The sequence below is a fragment of the Diachasma alloeum genome, unplaced genomic scaffold, assembly GCF_001412515.2.
Source record: "Diachasma alloeum isolate Michigan unplaced genomic scaffold, Dall2.0 Dall_scaffold_00183, whole genome shotgun sequence".
Taxonomy (NCBI): domain Eukaryota; kingdom Metazoa; phylum Arthropoda; class Insecta; order Hymenoptera; family Braconidae; genus Diachasma; species Diachasma alloeum.
This window is the reverse complement of record NW_021680349.1, coordinates 2,486,950-2,511,220: the sequence shown is the minus strand read 5'-3', so window position 1 is coordinate 2,511,220 and position 24,271 is coordinate 2,486,950. Positions and strand designations below refer to the sequence as shown.

At 35.9% G+C, this 24,271-nt stretch overlaps 1 protein-coding gene across 1 annotated transcript; it reads right to left on the bottom strand.

Annotated features, from left to right (window-relative positions):
* Nucleotides 1–667: 667 nt before the first annotated feature.
* LOC107046620 (BTB/POZ domain-containing protein KCTD1) lies at nt 668–23,998 on the bottom strand. Its single transcript, XM_029126748.1, has 5 exons — nt 23,922–23,998; nt 11,550–11,636; nt 10,908–11,111; nt 2,163–2,368; nt 668–1,774 (listed from the first exon to the last, which is right to left on the bottom strand). Exons 2-5 carry the CDS (start codon nt 11,576–11,578, stop codon nt 1,329–1,331), a joined length of 885 nt encoding a protein of 294 aa, XP_028982581.1. The 5' UTR covers nt 11,579–11,636; nt 23,922–23,998; the 3' UTR covers nt 668–1,328.
* Nucleotides 23,999–24,271: the final 273 nt, after the last annotated feature.

Here is a 24,271-nt window from a genome sequence, read left to right as displayed (position 1 = left end):
ACCAAAAAATGGGTTTGCGAGGGATGAAAAAATTTCGATTCACAGGAAGAAAATTCGACAAAAGTGATTTTTTTTTAGAACCTCAATCTGAGTGACATTGGAATTTTTCAAATGTGACTCACGTAATATTAATTCGCACGTTTTTCGTGTAGAAATAGACATTTTACGCACGCTCCGCGTGCAAAAATCCCAGTTTCCACACATTGCGATGAAAAATAGGATTCGACACTCGTGGGAAAAGTGTTCTTTGACTCTTGGGGGGGATCAAAAAACACTTTTACGCACTCGTATCGAAATATGTTGAATGCTGATATTCAACAACGAATGGTGTGAGAGGCTATTGACACCATTTTTTTAACCCGTCAATCATTCCGTTTCAATAACAATTATTTGAATGATTTTTGAAATAATCTGTTGTCTTATTTGTGCGTGAAGTTTTACTTTTTCGCACACACGTGTAACATATCCTATTTGTTGTAATACCTTCCCATTGCACATTTCGGGGGGGGGGGATGAAATGTTCACATTCGAAATTTACTTTATGGACGATCTCTGAGCACTACTCACGTCGTGCGGAAGCCCACATAAACGAAAGCGCATTAATTCAACACCTGTTTTACATATTTCAATGAAAGTTATAAATTTTTATTCTCAATTCGTACCCAAGTACATCAATAATATACCTATGAACAGGTGATTGGCGCCGGTTTGGTGCATACATTAAACTTGATTTTTTTCTTTTAACTGATATTTACATTAATTAATCATTGACGATTTTATAAATTACATTAGGTACACTCTTAAATAACTCTTAATCAACTCTCATAATTTTGGGGGGGTGGAGACAGGCACACATTTACCCCAGCCAATCTCAAAATATTCTCACACTCTCGACAGATAATTTCAGTTATTCTGTGAAGAAGCGGCGGAATCCTCGTGAAATTATCCCGGCAATAAGTGCTTTCTGGGGAAATTATCATCACACCACTTCGAATTTTTTACGAAGTCTCTCAACTGCTTCGTAATAACAATAAAGCCGAATTAATTTCGAAATTTCTGAAGCATCATTTTACGACCGTCTCGGGAACGAAGTGTAGAAGAAATTATTTGACTTTTTCTCCATTTGAGAAACAGCCAAAAACAATATTTAAAAAAATAGAAAAATTATAAAAAAAATGATTGCATTTGTTTTTAATATTCGAAATACTTCAAGTCTTTCTACCATTTCCCCACAGAATCCTCTCGACCCTCCTTCTACGATTTTATGAAAGACATGAAACACCAGTCTTTCGAGATCTAAAAATTCCTTTCATTCACGAGGTTGTCTGTCAGGTGTTGTTCCCCTGGCGCACAAAAAGGTACTCCGAGAACTGCTGGCCTTCGACGCCTCCCCCGTTGCTAGCCACAACCCGAAAGCCAGCATTGAGGAGTCTCGTGATGGCCTGAACGGAATTTAATTTGCAGAAACCGTTCAGAGGGAATCGTATGACGTGACGTGTGTCCTGGTGGTGCCAAGCGACTCCGGAGCGTGCGTCGATGACAGCCTGTGTGGTTTCCGGGAAAACCTCGTCCAGAAGTGATCTGCCACCTGACAGCATCACACGTTCACCGAGATCTGGACTCACGTGAAGTGCTACACATTCGTATGCCTCGGCGGATTTTTTCTCATCCCGACACGCTGGACGACCTGTTTGACCCGAGGGGGGACTCGGGGGTGACATCGCACCGTTTTTCAAACGGTCTTTCTTCATTTGCTCCAGTTGTCTGCACATTGCTGTTGATGATAATGTGTTTAACGGAAATTTTTTCTCAAATTGACGGGACACCGTTGGATTACCGAAAAAATGAGTAATTCTAAGATAAAATTCATTTGTTCTAATTGTCTAAACATTGTTGTTGATTATAATGAATTCCACATTATCAATTATTTTATAATTAACAACAATCTAAAAGAGACAGCAAAATTTTAATCATGACCTTTTTTGTAGCCCGCAACGCACTCTACAAAAAATCTCATTACGAAAATTTTGTTGTTTCCCTTAGATTCGGAGATATTCCGCAAAAACTGGAGGGATAAATCCGCATAAAACGGCTTTACTACTGAATTGACTCAAATTGAATCTCCGAACTCCGCAAAATCAATAAAATCATTCACAACTTACGTCCAATATCAAAATACCGTGCCTCCTCCAGCAGCAAATCAAGATCAGCAAAATTATCCGGAATGAGTAAACGTGAATTTCTCATGAAATTGAGAATATGTCGAAACATTCCGCCATCCCGATCGATGAAGTAATGCTGCTTGAGGGAGTCGAGCATAATCGGAATACTGCCATTGAAGAGTTTAGCTAATCTCGACTCGGGGTACCTAGAAGCAAAGTAACAAATTTTCTCATTTTTTTTTCGCCCACTCTCCTCGCATTTTCATAGATGACTTTAATGGAGTTTAACGATAGGTTTTGGCGCATAACAGAACCGAACGAGTGTCTCTCCGTCGGCCTCTGGGGTAAAGAAGTCAATTGGGTGGCAGGTGAGGTGACCGTAGTATATATCGGCACCTGCTCACTCAAGAATATCCACCACAGCCAGCGGGCACCATTCCCCCCCGAGGGGAACTTAAAGTCTGCAGCTGTTGTACCTTACGACAACGACCTTCTCGTTCTCTACCTTAATTAACGCTATACCCATTTTACCCGTGGGCTAGTATCATCGCGTTCTCAAAATAGGACACGCGCGCCCCTTAGCAACGCCCATGGACATCATTTACGGCGAAAAATGAAGGAAATTTCAGTTTATTATTATTTCAAAAGTTTTTTCAATCCTCGAGGGAATTCTTTTTAACGATTTTTTGATGAATAGAGCTCCAATTTTTTTATTCCGTGAATATAAAATCAAGTGCTGCAATTTTTTAAATCGCAGGAATGAAAAAAAAATCAATTGAAATTAAAGAAATTTTACTTTATTATTATTTTAACTGTTTTTTCAATTCTTGAGGGAATTTTTTTTTTTGATGTGGAATATTTTGAATTTAAAATTAATTCTTCCAATTCTTAAAACATCAGAAATGGAGAACAAATCAATTAAAGAAGCTTTTCAATTATTTTTGTCAGCAGCATATTTTTGGATATAAAGTAAATTCGTTAAATATCGAAAACCGAACAAATCGATTAATTTCGCAACGACGTGCTCAATTAGTCCGCTAACAACTCCCTCCCGCAAACCTTTCCCCATTACCATAGAAAAAGTTCACTCCGTCTGATCATAAACATCCAGATCTACTCCCGGCAATTAATTTGAATTCTTTTTAATGATTTCTTGATGAATAAACCTCAATTTTTTTTACAACTCGAGTATAAATTTTATGTTTTCAATTCCTAAAACATGAAACTGTAAAACAGACTGACTTCCTCAACTAGTAGTTCTCTAGCAATTCCGCCCCACAAGCCATTCCCCATTACCAGAGTAAAACTGCACTTCGTCTGATCATCAACACCCATATCTACTCCCGGCAATTAATTTGAATTCTTTTTAATGATTTGTTTATGAATAAACCTACTTTTTTTTTATAACTCGAGCATCAAATTATTGTTTTCTATTCTTAAAACTTGAAACTGAAAAACTTTTTCAATTGAACGAGCTTTTCAATTATTTTCATCATCAGTATATTTTTGGACAAATTCAAATTCTTCAAATATCCCTAACAATTTTCTCCCACTACCATTCCCCATTACCAAAAAAAACTCCATTCCGTCTGATCATAAACGCCCTGATCTACTCCCGCCAATTAATTTAAATTCTTTTTAATCATTTCTTGATGGATAAATTATTTATTTTCTATTCTTTGTCTAACTCACGTATAAAATTCCTTTTTTTCAATTCTTAAAACATGAAACTGAAATACTTTTTCAATTGAACAAGCTTTTTAATTATTCTCGTCATCAGCATATTTTCGAATGTAAATTCAAATTCTCCAAATATTAAAAACCGACCAAACCAATTAATTTCGAAACGAACCAATTCCCTAACAATTCCCTCCTACAATCAAAAAACCACAAAAACGTCACCCTGTCTAATTATAAACGCCCAGATCTACTCCCCGCAATTAATTTGAATTAAAAAAAAATTATTTCTTGATTAATAAACCTCAATTTTTCTATAACTCGAGCATCAAATCATTTCAATTTTCAATTCTTAAAATCAGAATTAATCAGTTCAGTAATCGGAAATCAGTTTTAATTAAATAAGCTGCTCAATTATTTCCATCATCACCATCATCATAGTTCTTGGATGTAAATTCAAATCTTTCAAATATCTAAAACCAACTAAATCAATTAATTTCGAAACGATTGTTCAACCAATTTCCTAACAATTCCCTCCCACAACCATTCCCCACTACCAAAAAAAAAATTCGCTCCGTCCGATCATACACGCCCAGATCTACTCCCGGCAACTAATTTGAATTCTTTTGAATAATTTCTTGATTAATAAACCTCAATTTTTCTATAACCCGAGCATCAAATCATTCTTTTCAATTCTTAAAACCTGAAACTGGAAATCAGTTTTAATTAAAGAAGCTTTCCAATCATTTTCATCATCATCATCAATCTTGGATATAAATTCAAATCCTTCAAATACCGAAAACCGGCCAAATCAATTAATTTCGAAACGATTGCTCAACCAATTCCCTAACAATTCCCTCCCACAACCATTCCCCACTACCAAAAAAAAATTCGCTCCGTCCGATCATAAACGCCCAGATCTACTCCCGGCAACTAATTTGAATTCTTTTGAATAATTTGTTGATTAATAAACCTCAATTTTTCTATAACCCGAGCATCAAATCATTCTTTTCAATTCTTAAAACCTGAAACTGGAAATCAGTTTTAATTAAAGAAGCTTTCCAATCATTTTCATCATCATCATCAATCTTGGATATAAATTCAAATCCTTCAAATACCGAAAACCGGCCAAATCAATTAATTTCGAAACGATTGCTCAACCAATTCCCCAACAATTCCCTCCCACATTCCCCATTACCAAAAAAACTCCACTCCGTCTGACCATAAACGCCCAGATCTACTTCTCCGCAATTAACACCCATGACTGTGGAAAAAGCCTCTCACCTCACCTCCGCCACTCCCCCCACATTCCTCACCTCCTCCAGCCCGCAATTACCCCAGAAAAACCATTTCTCTGAAATCAATACCAACAATTACCCATTCACGCATTTCCCAACTTGCCCGTTAACCGCACTAAACATCTCTCGTCTGAAATGGGGCACATGCGCCGCCTCCAGCCGCAATTTTCCCCAAAAAAATCCCCCTCACCCCCAAACAAAAAACAATTCGGTCTGATCATAGGACGTGCACACCTACTTCCTGCGGGAAACGCGCGTCAAGCCTCAAGCGCGTCCATTTCCCCTGATTACCCCCGCCCCCTTGCCCCTCCGTAACTTTTAAAAACCACCGTAACTCTAAGATTTCCATTCAGCCATTCGTATCGCCGACGGTGATGGTCTCGAAGGTACGTACACACGCGCTCTATCATTTTCGTGAAAGCTGGCGGAACGGATGTAAATCCCCCCGGCAATGGCAAAGAGAGAACGTCCGGTTTAATCATCAGGAGTTCTAACGGAAATGAGAGATACTTTAATTCATTTTTTCAATCACTCCCTATTCCCCTGGCCCTTCATACAAATACTGAAATTTTAAATACAGGAATTAACTCATTTTTATTAATTTGATTATTGATTTGTGAATTGCTTAAGCTTCAAGAATAGACAGATTTTAATTAAATAATTGCATTAATTACGAATGTTCGTTCTCATCGTCAAGTGTCTCATTTTTTCAGCTCAACTAATCGTTTTTAGTTTTTTTCTCTTCGAAAGAACAAGTTATTAATGTATTTTGTCATTTTTGTGTGCAACTGTTCTCATTAATTGAATATAACAGTAATTTTTCAATTCTGAAAAACCCCAAAAAAGTTATAATTGGAATGGTATATATTTTCATTGATTTTTGCCATTCCCGCTGCCTCCCCCATAGTCTTTATCCGCTGCATACATCTACTGAAATTTTTAGTATACGAATGAAAGCAATTTCATTCAATAATTGCATTAATAATGAATTTTTGAATTTTTAGAGTTTTAAGAGTAATCGAATTCCAATTCAAAAGGCTTAATTACACATTCTCATTTTTATAAATCTCTCATTTGAATTCTCATGTTATTATTGTTTTAATTCAACCAATCGTTTTCATTTTTTTTCTTGCTCAAAAATAGTATATTTCGTCATTAGACCGAGGAAATCATTTCTGGTGAATACGAGTTTGCATATTCATCGTGCGAGCTAGAACAGTATTTTTAGGCCGTGTGAGGAATAGTATTTTTGCGCTGACGGCCGGAATGAAAAAAAAGTTTTCCATAATTTTTGTCATCTTTGTTTTCAACGATTTTCATTAACTGAATAAAAAATTGATTTTTAATTTCTTAAAAACGCAAAAAAATTCAAATGCAAATCAGAAGTACTTTTATTCATTTTTCTCGTTCCCTTCCCCCCCCCCCTTCCCCCCTCGTCGTTCATCCACTGCATACAAATACTAAAACTGGGGATATATCAATAAAACCATTTTCTTTCGATAATTAATTCGTCAATTCTCAAATCTTCAAAAATAAAAAAAAACATTGAAAAACATTGTATTAATTGCATAATCTCATTTGAATTCTCATGTGTGTTATTGTTTTAGTTCAAACAATTGTTTTAATTTTTTTTCTTGCTCAAAAATAATATTTTTGCGCTGACGGCCGGAATGAAAAAAAGTTTTCCACGATTTTTGTCATCTTTGCGTTCAACGATTTTCATTAACTGAATAAAAAAAAGATTTTTCAANCAAATGCAAATGAGAAGTAGTTTAATTTATTTTTCTCGTTCCCTTCCCGCCCCCCCTTCCCCCCTCGTCGTTCATCCACTGCATACAAATACTAAAACTGGGAATATATAAATAAAACCAATTTCATTCGATAATTAATTTGTCAATTCTCAAATCTTCAAAAATAAAAACAAAAAAATTTCAAAACGTTGTATTAATTGCCTAATCTCATGTGTGTTGTTATTGTTTTAGTTCAACCAATCGTTTTAATTTTTTTTCTTGCTCAAAAATAATATTTTTGCGCTGACGGCCGGAATGAAAGAAAGTTTTCCACAATTTTTGTCATCTTTGCGTTCAACGATTTCCATTAACTGAATAAAAAAATGATTTTTAAATGCTTAAAAACGCTAAAAAATTCAAATGCAAATGAGAAGTAGTTTAATTTATTTTTCTCGTTCCCTTCCCGCTCCCCCTTCCCCCCTCGTCGTTCATCCACTGCATACAAATACTAAAACTGGGGATATATCAATAAAACCATTTTCTTTCGATAATTAATTCGTCAATTCTCAAATCTTCAAAAATAAAAAAAAACATTGAAAAACATTGTATTAATTGCATAATCTCATTTGAATTCTCATGTGTGTTATTGTTTTAGTTCAAACAATTGTTTTAATTTTTTTTCTTGCTCAAAAATAATATTTTTGCGCTGACGGCCGGAATGAAAAAAAGTTTTCCACGATTTTTGTCATCTTTGCGTTCAACGATTTTCATTAACTGAATAAAAAAAAGATTTTTCAATTCTTAAAAACGCAAAAAAATTCAAATGCAAATCAGAAGTACTTTTATTCATTTTTCTCGTTCCCTTCCCGCTCCCCCTTCCGCCTCGTCCTTTATCCACTGCATACAAATACTAAAACTGTGAATATACGAAATAAACTGGAGAACTGAAAAGACTGCGGATATTCGCCCGGAGGATACCAAGGTCGCTTGTACAGTACACGATATTTTGCATATAATGGTGGATGGAACGAGCGAAGGGGGGAGGTGGAGTACGAGAGCGACGAAGCGAGTGTGCGTTATGGCACCAGGATAGATCATGGGAGCCAAAGGGAGACGGTATGAGGCGGGTGGGGAGAGGGTGTGAGAGGTACGGGGGTGGTATACCCACCTATTCGCAGCCCCGGGCGTGTTCCCATACCTTTTCACCGTGATAACGTATAATAACGACGGGCCGCGATCAAGCCCGGGGCATTTCGACTTCGCGAGGATGTACCTCGGGGTACCTCCATGAGACTCGACCTTCAAGGACTTTAATATTTTTATTCCAGGATTTGATGAGGAGGGTTGGGGCGAGGAGAGGTGGAATGAAGGGTTTTTTGATTTCCGAGGGAGTTTAATTCATTAGAAATGTCGTCTCACTTCGGATTTTGTAGGATATTTTCGTATGATGATATCCAGGGAAACACTTCAATTTAATTTAGCTCAGTTTCGTTGGTGTTGAGAGGGTTTTCTTTCTAATATTTTTATTTTAGGATTTGATGAGGAGGGTCGCGGCGAGGGGAGGTGGAATGAAGGGCTTTTTGATTTCCGAGGGATTTTAATTCATTAGAAATGTCGTCTCACTTCGGATTTTGTAGGATACTTTCGTATGATGATATCCAGGGAAACACTTCAATTTAATTTAGCTCAGTTTCGTTGGTATTGGGAGGGTTTTCTTTCTAATATTTTTATTTTAGGATTTGATGAGGAGGGTCGCGGCGAGGGGAGGTGGAATGAAGGGCTTTTTGATTTCCGAGGGATTTTAATTCATTAGAAATGTCGTCTCACTTCGGATTTTGTAGGATACTTTCGTATGATGATATCCAGGGAAACACTTCAATTTAATTTAGCTCAGTTTCGTGGGTGTTGGAAGGGTTTTCTTGGTGAAAAAAATTGCGATATGGTGAAGATTTCGTTGTAAATGTTCATGTCGATTTTTTAATAATTGAAAGGGTAATTCTATGAGGGAAATGTTGAATTTAAATGTAGTTTTTGGTCATACGAAAGACCTTTCGTAGCTTTTGACTCTTTTCAATGAAAAAGGGATTGTAAAATGTTGCTATTTTTCTTAGATATGAAGATATTGATTCATTTCTTCAAATGATGCATTATTTTCTAAGGTATCTCTTTGGGGATTCACTCTGCACTTTATAATTTCATAATTTCATCATTCAAAATTCACAATTGGATTTAAAAAATCATAGAAACTGTAAATTTTATTTTCTTTTTTTCATTATTTTATTTTATTGTTTTTTCAATAGAAATGAGGAAAATTCAGGTAAATATATTCAAGAATTTTCAGTCAATTTTAAAATTTTATTAATTGTTTCCCTTTTGAATCGAACTTAATGGCGTTTTCCTGACAATTGCAGCTAAAACGTCCATAAAATTTCCATTTTATTCTAAGAAATGCCCAAAAATAGTCACATCAACAGCATTTTTGGGTCAATTCCAAAATATAAGATTTTCTACGAATTAGTTTCATAAAGAACTAAAAAAAAACCCCACGTTTGTTCACACGGATTGCGATGCTAACCAGAGCCCCAAATAATTTTCAAATAAGAATGAGAATGCGAAAAAACCCCAGACAATGTTAAAAAGAAAAAGAACCGACAAAAACATCGATGAAAAGGGTTTAAGAGACAGAAAGTTAACGAAAGGGAGAGAGAGGGAACGTGATTACCCCGGGGCATTTGTTGGGCCCAGTGTATAAAAGACCGAGGTCCGATCCCGGGTCAGATCCGTTCGAAGCTATGGGAAAATGCTAAACGATCGGCTCACATCACTCAGAAATCCGCTCTGCTTTCGTTTTAATACGTGCATATAAAGAAAATCGGCGGTGTTCCAGGGTGGGGGTAAAATTGCTGTATCAAGGTAACAAGACGTATAAAACGCTAATAACTTTATTGTGAAATCGTGAATTGTCGTGCAGCGGTTTTTCCACCAGTTGCAGTTGGAATCGGCGGCGATCGTTGGCGAATGAATAAAATAAAATAAAATAACATAAAAGTTTATATGTATAACGGAGGCTAATGAAGGCTCTCACGAGAAAGGGGACGGGCATCTCCCTCGTACGTTAGGAACGAGTGTTGGTGGTTCTGTATGCGATAGGTGAATTGGAAGTTGCAGAAATTTAGTACGGGATATCTCGCAATCGTTCTGCATCGTTGAGGCTCGAGTGTCTCTTATGTTAACTCTAATGTATGCGAGATGAAGTTCTGCAGTCGTTATTTTATGACTCTAATAGTCGAGAATGAATAACGAAATGAGAATAACGAAACCGGGGAAACAAATCATGGAAATTAAAATTACATTAAATGGGAAAAGAGAAATTCTTCCGGAGGGAAAAAAATGAGGAATGGCTTTTTTTTTCGTGGAGGATGGGAGGTGGAATAATCGATTTGCTCGGATGATCGTTGGAAAAATTGTTATCATTTGGAGGCCATGAAGAGGGACGTTAAATGTTGATAAAAATTATAGCGACGGGTTGGACAACTTTCAGGAGATAAACAGGGTCAATGGCTCGTAATGAGGGAGGAAGACGCAATCGAGCGGAGAGAGGATTGAGGAGGTTTACCATTCGGAGTTTTTATTGTTTTTCGTATTCAGTCGCTGTTTTTAGAAATAATAGGGAAATTTTGGGTTGTTCAAGAGGCATTTCATTTGACATTGATAATGCCAAGAATTTAGTCGTTATTAATAATGAATAAAAACTTGAAATCATCAATAAATAAATTTTAAAAAATCCCTACTTTTTAATTTTTCCACTTTGCTTTCGAAAATTTAAATTTGTCATGAAAATAATCAGTGAATTAACATCACATCTAGTGCCTGATTTTTTGATTCATAAATAATATTTACGAATAATTGAAATCATCACAAAAAAAATTAAAATTGTGTTTTTTCATTTTTTTATTGGTATTTATCATGAAATGTTGAAATCATGAGTAAAGAAAGCAGTAATTCAAGTCTTTATTTCCGCAATTAAGGCATGCACTCACTTCGTTAACGTCTCCAATGAGGATGTGTAGATCGTGCCCCCGACGTCGATATGGACGGGCGCTGTGTAGCGCGAGGCAGCAGCGACGCAGGGGATTCCCGTAATTTTTTGATTGTAAGTTGGTGGCGGCTGGGTTGGGGGCGTCGGTGACGACGAGTTGGACATCGTTGGTGATGTTGCTGGCGAACTGCTTGGCGACAGCAATCTGACAGAAATACTTTCGACATTATACGAATATTAGAATCAATAGCTGATTAATGACTAATCAATCACTGAATTATCTCATTAAAATCCTACTTCCAGATAAATTCGTGGACTTTTATCGATAAATAATCGTTGCAATAAAGAGAAGTATTTATGTGTTGATACTTTTATTGCATGACGAAATAGTTCAGAATGATTCCTCCCGCCTACGTTATCGTGTAATTATCTCGTTAATTAGTGACATTATAAAAAAAATTATGAAATAATTACTTCACAGGAACTTTCTTCATTTTCAATAAAAACTATACGACATTTTCTCAAGCTGAATTAGGCTGATCAAATATTATTTGTTGAATAATAATAATAATAATTAGATGAATTGTTAATATTTGGAATAATGATGATAAATAAAATGAATAAAATAATTAGAAATGTTTACCTCATTTTAATTTGAGCGCTAGGAAACATATTGCGCTGGGCCGTCAGCTCGGCCTTTACCTCCTTCCCTTCAGCCTCACATTTCCGCCTGAAATTAAAAAATTCCTGTTTTTAACTTGAAAAACACTAATTCATCATAATGGATGAACGAACAATAGCTCTGTATTCATAGCCCCTTGAATAGTCAATGGCGTTTTAGTAATGGGAGTGTGTAAACGCTTTATACCCGTATTAATAAGGCAATTAGCGGTGGAACAATATTTAACGTGCCAGGTAGCCGAGGCTCGAGGAAATCGAGGCACTGGTCATGGGCTGGACCATTGGGGCTCAAATGGAGACGAGTTATACTCGATCTGACGTTGCTCGCTGATAAATCTGGGGGACCCACGCGGATTAAAACCGGTCGGCACGCGTGGCTGCGATGCATTTTGCCGAGCGGATAAATCGATGTCCACTTTAATCCTTTCTCTTCTTCTCATCATTCCATTTTTTTTATGGAGAGGAATTTTCGGGGGAGTCTTTTTACGTTTTCGAGATATATCGAAGGTTGCGTGTTTTTCATTACGGATATTTCTCATAATTATGGAAACCATTTTTCAAATTTCATTTTTATCCTGCAATTTTTTTATCCCGTTTTTTAAAATTAATCTTGTTTTTTGGATAGGTTTAATGCAGAATTAAACTCCTTTATTTTATTTTTTATCAACATTTTTCCGAATTTAATTATCAGTGAATCCTGGAATTTCTGCATATATTTTCTGTTCTTTTTCAATCGTCATTTCGTTTTTTGGCCATAAAGAAGAATTTTGTAAGGATTTCTTCTTTTTGAAGTTGGAAAAATTTTGTATTTTGAGTGAATCAAAAATTGAATAATTGGGAGTTAATTTTTGTTTTGCTTTGAATGTTGTTTTGATGGAAATCTAAGAATACTGTCTGCGATGTTTTTTCTCCATGAAAATTATTGAATTATTATTATTCTACAATTTTTTTATTCAATTTTTCAAAATTAATCAAGTTTTGTTATCTCGGTTTAATGCAGGATTTCACAATTAAATTTCTTTGTTTATTTTTCATTCAACTGTTTTCCTGAATGAAATTTTCATTTTAATTTTGCAATTTCCATTCATAAAGAAGAATTTTCTGTTTTGAGTGAAGTAAAAATGGCAGTTAATTTTTGTTTCCTTGAAATGTTGAAATTTATTTTTTTGCGTATTTGGTATTGATGGGAATTTGAGTTCTTTCCGACATGTTTTTTCTCCATAAAAATTATTTAATGTTGGAATTTTTCCTCACCTCCTTGTTCGGATTTAACGGTAATTTCGCCTGCATTATAAACCGCATTTTTTTTTTTTAATCATTTCGGTTCGTGTTAACATCGATATACGCTTTCAGCTCGAATATATGAAGACGTGGTATAGCCAGCGGATTTACGATTTGAGCGACTTTTATTTACTGCCCTAAGTCGTGAATGGTGATGGAGAACGTTCGTCCGCCCACGATGAACACGATCTCTCATGCGGCATGCAAGTATAAACCCCCATTGGCGTAACCACAAGGATTGAATTTTTACCATGGCAAAAAAAATGTGAATTAAAAACGCACGAGTGAAAATCATTTCCACTTCGCCAACCGCAAAAAAACAAATTAAGAATTTCCTCGGTTAATTGGAAAAAATAAAATAAATTGTGTTGAAATGGTCGAGCGAGTGTGATGACATTTCCAATACATTTGTCGGTTGAATAAATTAAAAACAAAGGATATTTATAGACCTATTGAATAAACATCATAAATTATTTTCCGCCATTAGCGAAATGCCCCCGAAAACAATAAACGTGGACATAACTCGCTGACATCAACGAATCATAAAAAATTATAATTGAGAATGAATAATAGATCATTCGAACGCACGAATGAATTAAAAAGTTAATGGAAAATGCATATGAGAAAAAAAATTGAAAATAATGATTTATGGCAACTGGTTAAGGATGATTAGAAAGAAAAAGTGATTAAACGTAAAAAGTGCTTGAAATTCATGGAATATTATGTTTCAAACTTGACTATTTTTACGGAATACCTAAATTTTACTATTTTTACGGGAATTCTAGTAAAAATTACAATATTTGTCTCAATCTTTTACATAAAATACTGTAATTTTCGCCCGGCTGATTGCATTTTCTACTATTTTTTTTATTGGTCAGACGATTTAGTTTGTTATTAAATTATTGTAAATTTCGTTAAATTCGTGCAATGGTTTTGTGTATTTGTCCCCATTCATTAAATTTCGATTTTTGACCCAGAGTTCTGGAACTGAAATTCCAGTAAAACTATAACGCGATGAAAATTATAAAGGAAGTGTGCCTCATCATATCACGGAAGGTTAAATTTCAATAGAAATGTCTCTGAATAAATTAAGAAATGCAGAACCAAAAAACCAACGAAGCGATTACGCAAGACAGTAATGAACTTCCCAACGCCACCACCGAATTGGATGCACCCCAAAAAATTAATGGCAAAGCCCATCAAAAACAGATCCCCAAAAATTCATAATGAAAAAGCCCTGAAAAAAATCATTACGGATGGGTCATCACTGGAGAAGCGACGGTTCCCAAATTTACATTTTAGGACGAACGAAAAAGTATGGCCGTGGGGCAAACGATGTCCTCTCGTCGTACCATCCAAACATACATATGTAGAATACTGCTGGCAACAGTGTGGAATGGTGAAATACAAGCCACCTCAAAAGAGGTGGATTATGTATCGGTCGTCATATATATTATACATAAAAAAAGGTAGTGGTGGGATGCCAAGTAAGACAAAGACAGAAAAGTGGTAGGGAATATCGCCTCGGAGTTGTCGTTGCCGGGGGCATCGCAAAAACGTTGAAGCGTTTCAACTCGTCTCTTATACCTGGACCTACTACGGTTGGTTTCGCCCTGCGGGTCGAGCCCGTTGTTGCGGTCTTCGTGGTTACTCTCCCCTCCATGCCTCTCTCGCTTTATTCACCTCTTGTGCCACCCCCGACGGGTTTTCGCTGCATTTTGCGCTTTACAGTTGTCCATTGGGATAATAAGGACTTAAATAAATTGAAAGTCATTTTGTTGTTTTGAGGGAGGCGGAGAGTTGGGAGGCTATAAGTTAGGCGGAGGTCTGAACAATGAGCGGAATTATTGAAATTTAAACTAAATTTATTGGTTGAAATTTGAGATTAAAATCTGGTTTTCCGTCGGACTTCCTCAAAATTCGGCAAATCGTCGTTAACAAAATCCAGCAAAATTTCATATGAATCAATTATCAATTTTAATTAGTCCTCAAACGTGCAATTTTCTACTACTTAACAGTAATTAAAATACCTCCCCCTCCTTGCCATCTCAATTTTTCCAATCAAAATAACATTCTAAACTTTCCATAACTACTAAATTAAAGTCAGTGATTGGTCCGGCCAAACAAATAAATTATGAAATAAAATGAAAGTAGAGCCGCTTATTCCATTTCCGTTCCATGTTTTGAGTATTCTCCAAATCTTTAGTAAAAAATCCAGCAAAATTCATATCGAAATCATATGAATCAATCATCAATTTTAACTATTCCTCAAACGTTCAATTTTCTACTACTTAACAGTAATTAAAATACCTCCCCCTTCTTGCCATCTCAATTTTTCCAATCAAAATAACATTCTAAACTTTCCATAACTACTAAATTAAAGTAATAATTAAAGAAATAAAGTAATTAAAGAAATAAAATAAAAACAGAATCACTTATTCCATTTCCCTTCCATTTTTTGAGTATTCTCCAAATCTTTAGTAAAAATCCGACAAAATTTCATATGAATCGATCATCAAACGTCAGTAATTAAAATACCTCCCCATAATTGCAATCCCAATTTTTCCAATCAAAATAACATTCTAAACTTTCCATAACTACTAAATTAAAGTCAGTGATTGGCCTAGCCAAACAAATAAATCATGAAATAAAATAAATCCCCATCGATGCAAAACACAAACGCCTCTAAAGTCTCTCGGTCATAGTTTCCGTCTGCGTGGTTAAGTAGGTGAGTAAGTGGAGTTGTACTAGGCGAGGATGAAATGGAGCAAGACATGCATTGGCGCGTGTCGGGAGTGCCTCCGTGCGTCTCATGTTGACTGAGTCAAAAAGAAAAGGGGAAAAATGATAAATGAATGGGAAAAAAAATATAACGGGGAGGAGGGATAGACGTATCTCGCTGCGAGTGGGACCGCTCGTCTCGTTACTTTGGCGTATATTTCTCGAGGCCTTAGCTGTTCCGTATTATACAGAACAGCGAAAGACATCGTGAGTGCTTACACGACGTACACTGGGGCCCAATGAGATTTACCGCCGCTTTCCGTTCTTGTACAACATGCAGGCCTCACTGTACCCTCGCAGCATGTGGATGCTGAGTCTGCGCCACACTGCTTGCATAGGTCACGCGTTACGAATTTCACTGCGGAATGCCGGGGATTTGCTTAATGATATATACCTCGGGATATTGAAACAAGAGACCGAGTGAATGGTATTTTCCTCTCTAGTCGATATCACTTGTGCACTGATGGAAATTTTTTGGGGTTTAACGAACAGATGGAGCTGAATTTTCAGTGGATGGATTTTCACTCAACAATGGTTGGGAATTACGTCGGAAAATTACAAATATTTGCCATTTGTAACTATGACAGAGTTAATGAATTCTCAATCTATTGGAAGTTTAATTCGGCGTAATTTCAATTTTCAGAATGAGTTTTAAAACTGAAGCTTTTATTGAAATATCAATAATCGCTGGGCATGAAAAGCTCTATTTCATTGGATTTTCAGTGGTATTTCTCTCTAAATGATATCACTTGGGCACTGGTGGAAATTTTTTTGGGGTTTAACGAACAGATGGAGCTGAATTTTCAGTGGATGGATTTTCACTCAACAATGGTTGGGAATTACGTCGGAAAATTACAAATATTTGCCATTTGTAACTATGACAGAGTTAATGAATTTTCAATCTATTGGAAGTTTAATTCGGCGTAATTTCAATTTTCAGAATGAGTTTTAAAACTGAAGCTTTTATTGAAATATCAATAATCGCTGGGCATGAAAAGCTCTATTTCATTGGATTTTCAGTGGTATTTCTCTCTAAATGATATCACTTGGGCACTGGTGGAAATTTTTTTGGGTTTAACGAACAGATGGATTTGAATTTTCAGTGAAAATGGCTTCTAAAAATTTAATTACAAATATTTGTTATTTATAACTATGACAAATTTAATGAATTCTCAAGGCATTGGACACTCAATTGGACGTAATTTCAATAATGGTTCAACTTGAAATGTTCAATTTCATTGAATTTCCAGGATGAATGAGAATTTTAATGAATGATTTAACGTTAAATGGAATCAAAATCCATAACTTAAATAATTCAAACGCCAATGTTACTCAAATTAAAAAAATATATCATTTCCAAACAATTTCTACCAATAAAATCAGGATCATATTGTTTATAGAATTTCTCATTCATCTTGGAACATTTCCAAGAATCCAGATTTTAATCTCGAAGGCGTGAGATTGGAAGTGGAGTAAGTGGTTCTGTTTTTATTTTATTTCATAATTTATTTGTTTGGCTAAGCCAATCACTGAGTCCAATTTCACAGTTACATAAGGTTTAGTATGTTATTTGTATTATAAAAGTTATGATTGTAATTATATGGCGGTATTTTAATGCCTCTTGAGCCGTAGAGGATGTAATATTTGATGAATGGTAAAAAGTGAGCATTAGTTCATATGGAATTTCTATTGGACTTTGTCACTACAGATTCGAAGAATTCTGAGAAAAAAACAAGAATTCTGAGATGAAAATCCAGATTTTGATCTCAAAAATGTGAGGATGACGATGGCATCCTGAAGTCTTCCTGTTTTTATTTTATTTCATTAGTATTTATTTGTTTAACTAGCCCAATAATCGACTCCAATTTCACAGTTATGTAAAGCATAGTATGTTTTCCTGATTATAAAAATTATGCTTGTAATTATGCGAAGATATTTACATTACTGTTTTTTTTTAATTTTATCAGTTCAAATTACTGTTAGGCAATAGAAAATTTTCCATTTGATGCATAATAAGAAGTGATGGTCGATTCGTATGAAAACTCGCTGGATTTTGTTAGTGGACATTACGAGAATCCTGAGAGAATTCGGCAACAATTTCAATTTCATATGATAATGAAGTCAATTTAACAATTGTGTAAAGTTCAGTACGTTATTTTTATTATTAAAATTCCAATAGTAATGATGTGAAGGTATTTTAATCACCGCTGGGTATTTCAACGCTCGTTAGTTGATGGATATCAAAGGGTGCGAAAAATTCTTGTGTTAGAATGAACGAACACGATAATTCTCTCATATAAACATTGCGCTGTATTTGATCATTAATTAAAGTACCGAATGCCGGAAATTCTGCATTCTTAATTACAAAATTTTGCGATTAGTATGAAAAAAGCCTTTTCTAGTTGAAAATTAGGAAAAAATCCGGTGAGATCTTTGTTTTGCTCACAAAATAGTCGCATCAGATCATGAAATTCCAGAGCATTTCCATATTTTCTCAAACAATTGTCATAAATATTCAGTGTTCCACGCAAAGTATAATTTTTTTAATGAATTATCACTGAATTACGGAAAATTCCTAAATTATTCCTATTAATGTATACCGTTTTCTTTCTCAAAAACGGATTTTAAAATTAACCAGTCTCAGAAAAATAGTAACAATTGAACCTTAAATGAATCATTCCCACACAATAATCGCCCAAAGAATAATTAATTATTAATCACTAATGAATAAACATCAATCAATAAGCATTTTCATTTCATTTAAAGTCAAATCATTCATGAAAATCCTCATTTATTTTTAAATTCCCAAAAATTGAGCATTTCGCATTGAATGATTATTGGTTATTTATTCTGAAAATTGAACTTTACGTTCAAAAATAGTGAATAAAAATATTTATTATTTATTTATTTATTTGAAAAGTAGTGAATTTCCAATATATTGAGAATCCAGAATAATAATTCCCTGAGTTTTGACGATTTTCAATGATTCCCATTGTGATATGGGCCTGGAAATTGCAATTTCTTTGAATATAAAGAAATTTCATGTTAATTTGCCGTAGTTATTCTCATTTTCAAATATTTTCAATTGAAATTTCAGGAGTAGTCCATTCCAACTATCGAGAAAAATATCATTGAAAATTCATTCCGATTAATTCACATTGTTCTCCCCCCCCCAAATTACTTTTAAAATCAACCAGTCTCAAAAAAATACCAGCAATTGAACCATCATCATGAAAAACCATCAATTAAATGAAACATTCCCACACAATAATCGACCAAAGAATACTACACATGAAATAAAATATTTGTCGAAAAATATATGAAAAAAAAACCTCCGGGGCATGTTTCATGAATAATTTCGATTCACCAGAGACTCGAGAGAGCCAGAGGCGAATACGTCTCTGCCGGAGGGTATCTGTTCTAATTACGGCAACTGAGCGCACTGGCACTGGAGCTCGTCCGGGCCCCAGGCCAGATAACCTCGGGGGCTTCAACAGTGCGACGTAACCCCCCACCTCCCTCTCTATACCCTTACATCTCGTACTTCGTTTCTTTCCATCTGCCCTTGGTTCAACAAAGTCTCCCGCCTCTTTCCCCCCGACCCCCCTTTACCTCTAGGCCACGGACCAAGGAATAAAGTTCCCCCCCACCCCTTTATTCAGTCTTTGCTTGACGTTCTAGCGATTTTTTTAAACCTCGACCCTTTCTTTTTTTTATTTCCTTGCTCTTGTGAATTTGAAGAACTTCTTACAGTCGTGGAAAAAATATGAAAAATAAGGGGAAGTGGGGGGTGGGGAGCCCTGGGGAGTCCGTCAGCCTCCAGTCGGTTTTTCCGTTTTCAGTACTGGAGTCTATATTTCCCTCGTGGTAAAGGAAATGAATTCTTGAGGTCGGTTTACTTCTCAGTTTAATTAATTTCGTTTTTTTGACTGTTCTCGGGGGTGAATTATATATTTTATTGATTTTTATTCTTTATGCAATGTATTTGAGAAAAATTATGATTATAAAATTTATTGATTGTTTATATTATTTTATTTTATTTTATTATTTATTGATTATTTGTGTACGTCTAGTCTAACTGTTGATAATAACAGTGAGAGTATTAGCTTGAATAATCGATGGACTAAAGTACTAAATTACCAAATAATCAATCATTGAACGAGTGAATTGAATGTTCCCCTAGAAAAACAAATCAGAAGATGAAGTGAAGTCTAGAATAACAAATAGTATTCACAGCCTCAACCGATGGAACTCCCTTTTTTTATGAAATTTGTTTTGCAATTGTTTTGTCCACCGCAAGTTGTTTGTTTACGTTTTTTCCTTGAGTTTCGACGTCTTCATATTGCTGAATTCGAAAGGAATTGGAAGGGGGAATGAATGCTGGCCTCTTCTCCACTCATGAATAAATTTGAGTTGAGGAGCCGGAGAATAGGTCCACTAATTACAGCAATTGGCAACGCGCGGTTCCCCTCGGGCTCAGTCTCGAGGCGATTGTCCAACCGTCCCCACCAGATCTATACCCAAATGATCCACCGGATTCCGGATGTTGAAGCCGAAAAATTTCGCAAATCCAGCGGTGAAATATGAGGAAAAAAGATATTCCTGAATTTATTATTTTTGTGAAAGTTCGGGATTTTTATTGGACAGCGTACGTTAAATCGATCGATCGAGGTTTATCGTCGGGATCTCTTTGAGTGTGTAAAAGAGATGGGTAAAAAGTGTCATCAATTTTGGAAGTAATTTGCATGATCGGAGACGAGAATTATATTCATGGATATGGGGAATAAGAAAGTGCATTTTTTCACTGCAACAGGGGGATCAATTGATTATCCACGATTTTGTCGGTTGAATAATGACGAAAGTTATGAATTAATTAATTATTTTCTAATTTTGGGAAAAAATGTTGGGAGTCCCCATTTGCTAGCCTCATTGAGCTCAATTCCCAATAATTCAATTCGAAATGACATAACAAATTGATTAATTGAAAAAATTTATTGCCAATTGATTAATTGTTGAACATGACAATGTTATTTTTTTCGGAGAAGAGACATGTCTAGTCTAAATTTGGAAAGCATATTCGATTTTTTTCTCATGAAAGGAGCATTGCCCGGCAATGGAGGAAGAAATCAGCATGGGGCGTACTCAATGCTGAACGCTATAACCACACGGCGAGAAATATTCGGTCAAAATTACGGAACTCTGGAAAAATTCCGGTCTGCTCTGGACAAATTTAAGTGACGGTATCGTAATTTTTCACAGAAGATTCAGATAAAAATTACGGAATGCCCTGGAAAAATTCCGTGACAGTTCCGTAAAATTTCCTACAACCTCATTTCACTCCGGAATTACGGAAAGATACATAATTTTTATTGAATATTTCTCTCCGCGCAGTTATTTGAGATAATAAAAAATATTTTTCTGCAATTGCAACTGCGGAGGATACCCTTGAAGTTGAAAATACCTCTTCTTTCCGGATGGTCACCCATCCAGTGCATAACTCCATTCAACGCTGCTTAGCTTTCGATAGATCAACTTCTCTATCCGTGACAAAACACTAGCTTTATTGAGCTCAATCCCCAATAATTCAATATTTGACATTATTTGTTTCGGGGTAGAGACATGTCCAGTCTCCTCATACCATAAAGACCAGCCTCACCGACCTCAACTGCCAATAATTAAATTCAGAACAACATACATGAAGCATTGGTGTATCAAAACGATCAATTTCTCAATGATGAAGGAACGAGATAATATTCAGGTAAAAACCGAGTGAAATTTGAATTGTTCAAACGAATTGACAAAACGAAATACGATTTAGCGAATTCAATCGATGTTGGCGAACTTATCTATGAATGGAGAGAAGAATTGACAAAACAGATTCGATTAGAATAAATGAACGGAATTGTCATAAAGCAAAAAGATTTAATTTTCGAACGACTTGGAGTTCAGACCACTACCAATCCAGTTAGTAACTGCAGTCAGCGCTGCTTAGCTTTCAATACATCGCTAGTCTACTTGTACCAATGCACCAGCTTCACCGAGCTCAACTATTAATAATTAAATTCATGAGGTTCATTCATTTAAATTCGTAATGTTAATGTAACATGAAGCATCGGTGAGTCAAAATTATCAAATTCTAAATGATTACGAAAGCGAGTCCATATTCAGACAAAAATTGAATGCAATTGCGTTGTCCAACGAATTGACAAAACGACATGATTCCGCGAATTCGATTCTGAATCAAATCAATTTTAGCGAATTTATCTGTGAGCGGAGGGAAGGATTGGCAAAAAGTTGAATTCAAATAGCACGAATGAACGGAACTGGAGTAAAGGAAAAGGATTAATTGTCGAACGACAGGAGCATCCGAACATGTCAATCCAGTTAATGACCGCAGTTAGCGCTCCTTAGCTTTCAATACATCGCAAGCCTGCTCGCACCAATGCACCAGCCTGACCGAGCTCAACTGTCAATAATTAAATTCAGAATGACATGAATCATCGGTGAATTAAAATGATCAATTTCTAATTGATTAAGAACAAGGGATCATGAACATGATGTTCAAGTAAAAATTCAATATTTGAATTCAGTAGTGAAGCGGTAAACCGAGTCAAGTCGATTTTGACAATTAGCCAGTTTTTGCTGAATATCTCGAAATCTAAGAGAGATAGCAAAATTTTTCTCATTACTTTTTTTATAACGCTCTATTGGCTCCACAAAGAAGGTCATGACAAAAATCTTTCTATCTCTTTTAGATTCCGAGATATTCGTCAAGAACTAGCCAATAGTAAAAATCGACTTAACCCGGTTTACCGTTTCGCTACTGAATTGTTCACCCAAATCGAGAAAATGATAAGATTCCGAAGGTTCGAACGAACGTCATCGGAGTAAAGGAAAGTGACAAATTGTCGAACAACTCGAAGATCAGTCCACCGATCCAATGAATAACCGCAGTCAGCGTTGCTTAGCTTTCAATACATCAGCCAGCAACGCACTCCACTGAGATAAAAACAAACGCGTTGTCAAATAACTCTCGTTTGGGCCAACAAAATCGCTAGTTTAAAATTGCCAAAAAAGAATTTGTTTGGTTCGAATTTGAAAGTCTCAAACATGAATAATTGTTCCGCTTTCGACAGCAACGAAATGTTTGGCTCAAAAGGCGGACAATTCTCACCAGAGGGTGCCTTTTCAGGATGAAAATATCTCATACAGAGGAAAATTTATCAACAAATATTTTATCCCTAAGTTGCAAGATTGCTGTCACATCATTATTATTGTTTCATTCAAGGGTTCATTTCTTATCTGGGACTATTAAACAGTCGAAACGAAAAATTACTATCCCTTGTTTCGCATAGAACAAAGATTTTTCGGGAGCAAAATACGTATGGGAGTATCGAATAACGAAGGAGTAGTGCTAGAAATGACATTTCTTGCGTGTACAGCGAATGAAATTTTTTTGAACTGAATCTATGCACTGATAGAACGGTTTAGTCGAACCAAACGAGACTTTTTAACTATTACCACGATTCGTTAACTATTAACGATGTTTGATAATTTTCAAAAAACTATTTTCCTGGCACAAGTAAGACTTGTTTGAGAACTTTGTCGTATTTCTCTCAGAGTACCTCAAATAAACACAATTCTCATCAATGCTGTCGATGAAAAATAAAAAATTAACGGATTCAAATCCCAAATAAAACATGAATCATAAAACCAATCAAATTTCCATTCAGGAAACAATTATTCCCCCCAAATTCCTCAAGAAAATGACGAAAAATAATTGAATGATTTAATCAGGACTGCAGAAGCACCAGGTAATCCCGCGGCTCCCGACCTTTCCGAGATAAATCTCCAGTTAAACGAAGCAACATCAGCAATCCCGCGTCTCTAATTACACCATCCATAATTGGTATCCCACCACTGAGTTCACAGGGTCATCTCCCTAGTAGCCCACTCACAACTCCTCATTCAATATTTCCCCCCCAAACCCAAACGTGAAAGTTACAACACCGCGGAAGAAAGCCCAACACCATCAAATTGATTTATCGATTCCTCGATTTATTAATTACCGCACGCCTTTCCAATACGTGACTCACAACTCCACCGATAATATCCTGATTATTTTCCCCCGTAATAGCGCCATTTGTCACGATTTGTGGGCAATTGAGCCATTCACGATGTTGTTTACAACTTTAATCAAAATATTTTACATCCAATTATCCGATAATATCAATTTCAAATGATGGATTTATTATTTCATCCAGTTTCTCACCTCTTCTGACAAGCGGACTCCAGGTTGATGGATTTTGTCTCCTCCACGTTGGCTAAAATCCGTCGTTCCAGCTTCACTTTGACGATAAAATTACNCCCCCCCCCCCTGAATCACTGAATTGTTCACCCACTGTATTTTGAAAAATCAGCTTCCACTGCTGTTCACCACGTGGGATGTGTGGGCACGTGGTGCCCGTTGATGTGAAACGCGCAGTTCGACGGTCTCTCTGTTACTGAAGGCTCATTTGCTGGGATCTCTGAGCACGCGCACACGACCCGTTCAGCCCCCCCTCCCCCGTCGCCGATCGTTTGTGGTAGAATGATGGAAAAAAAAGGATTTATGCGACTCGC

Coding starts and splice junctions, on each gene's coding strand:
- LOC107046620 (XM_029126748.1), bottom strand. CDS start 11,578: ATGTTTCCTAGCGCTCAAATTAAAATGAG. Junction 2,369..10,907: donor TCATTGGAGACGTTAACGAA/GTGAGTGCATGC, acceptor CTTTGCTTCTAG/GTACCCCGAGTCGAGATTAG. Junction 1,775..2,162: donor ACGGTATTTTGATATTGGAC/GTAAGTTGTGAA, acceptor TATCATCAACAG/CAATGTGCAGACAACTGGAG.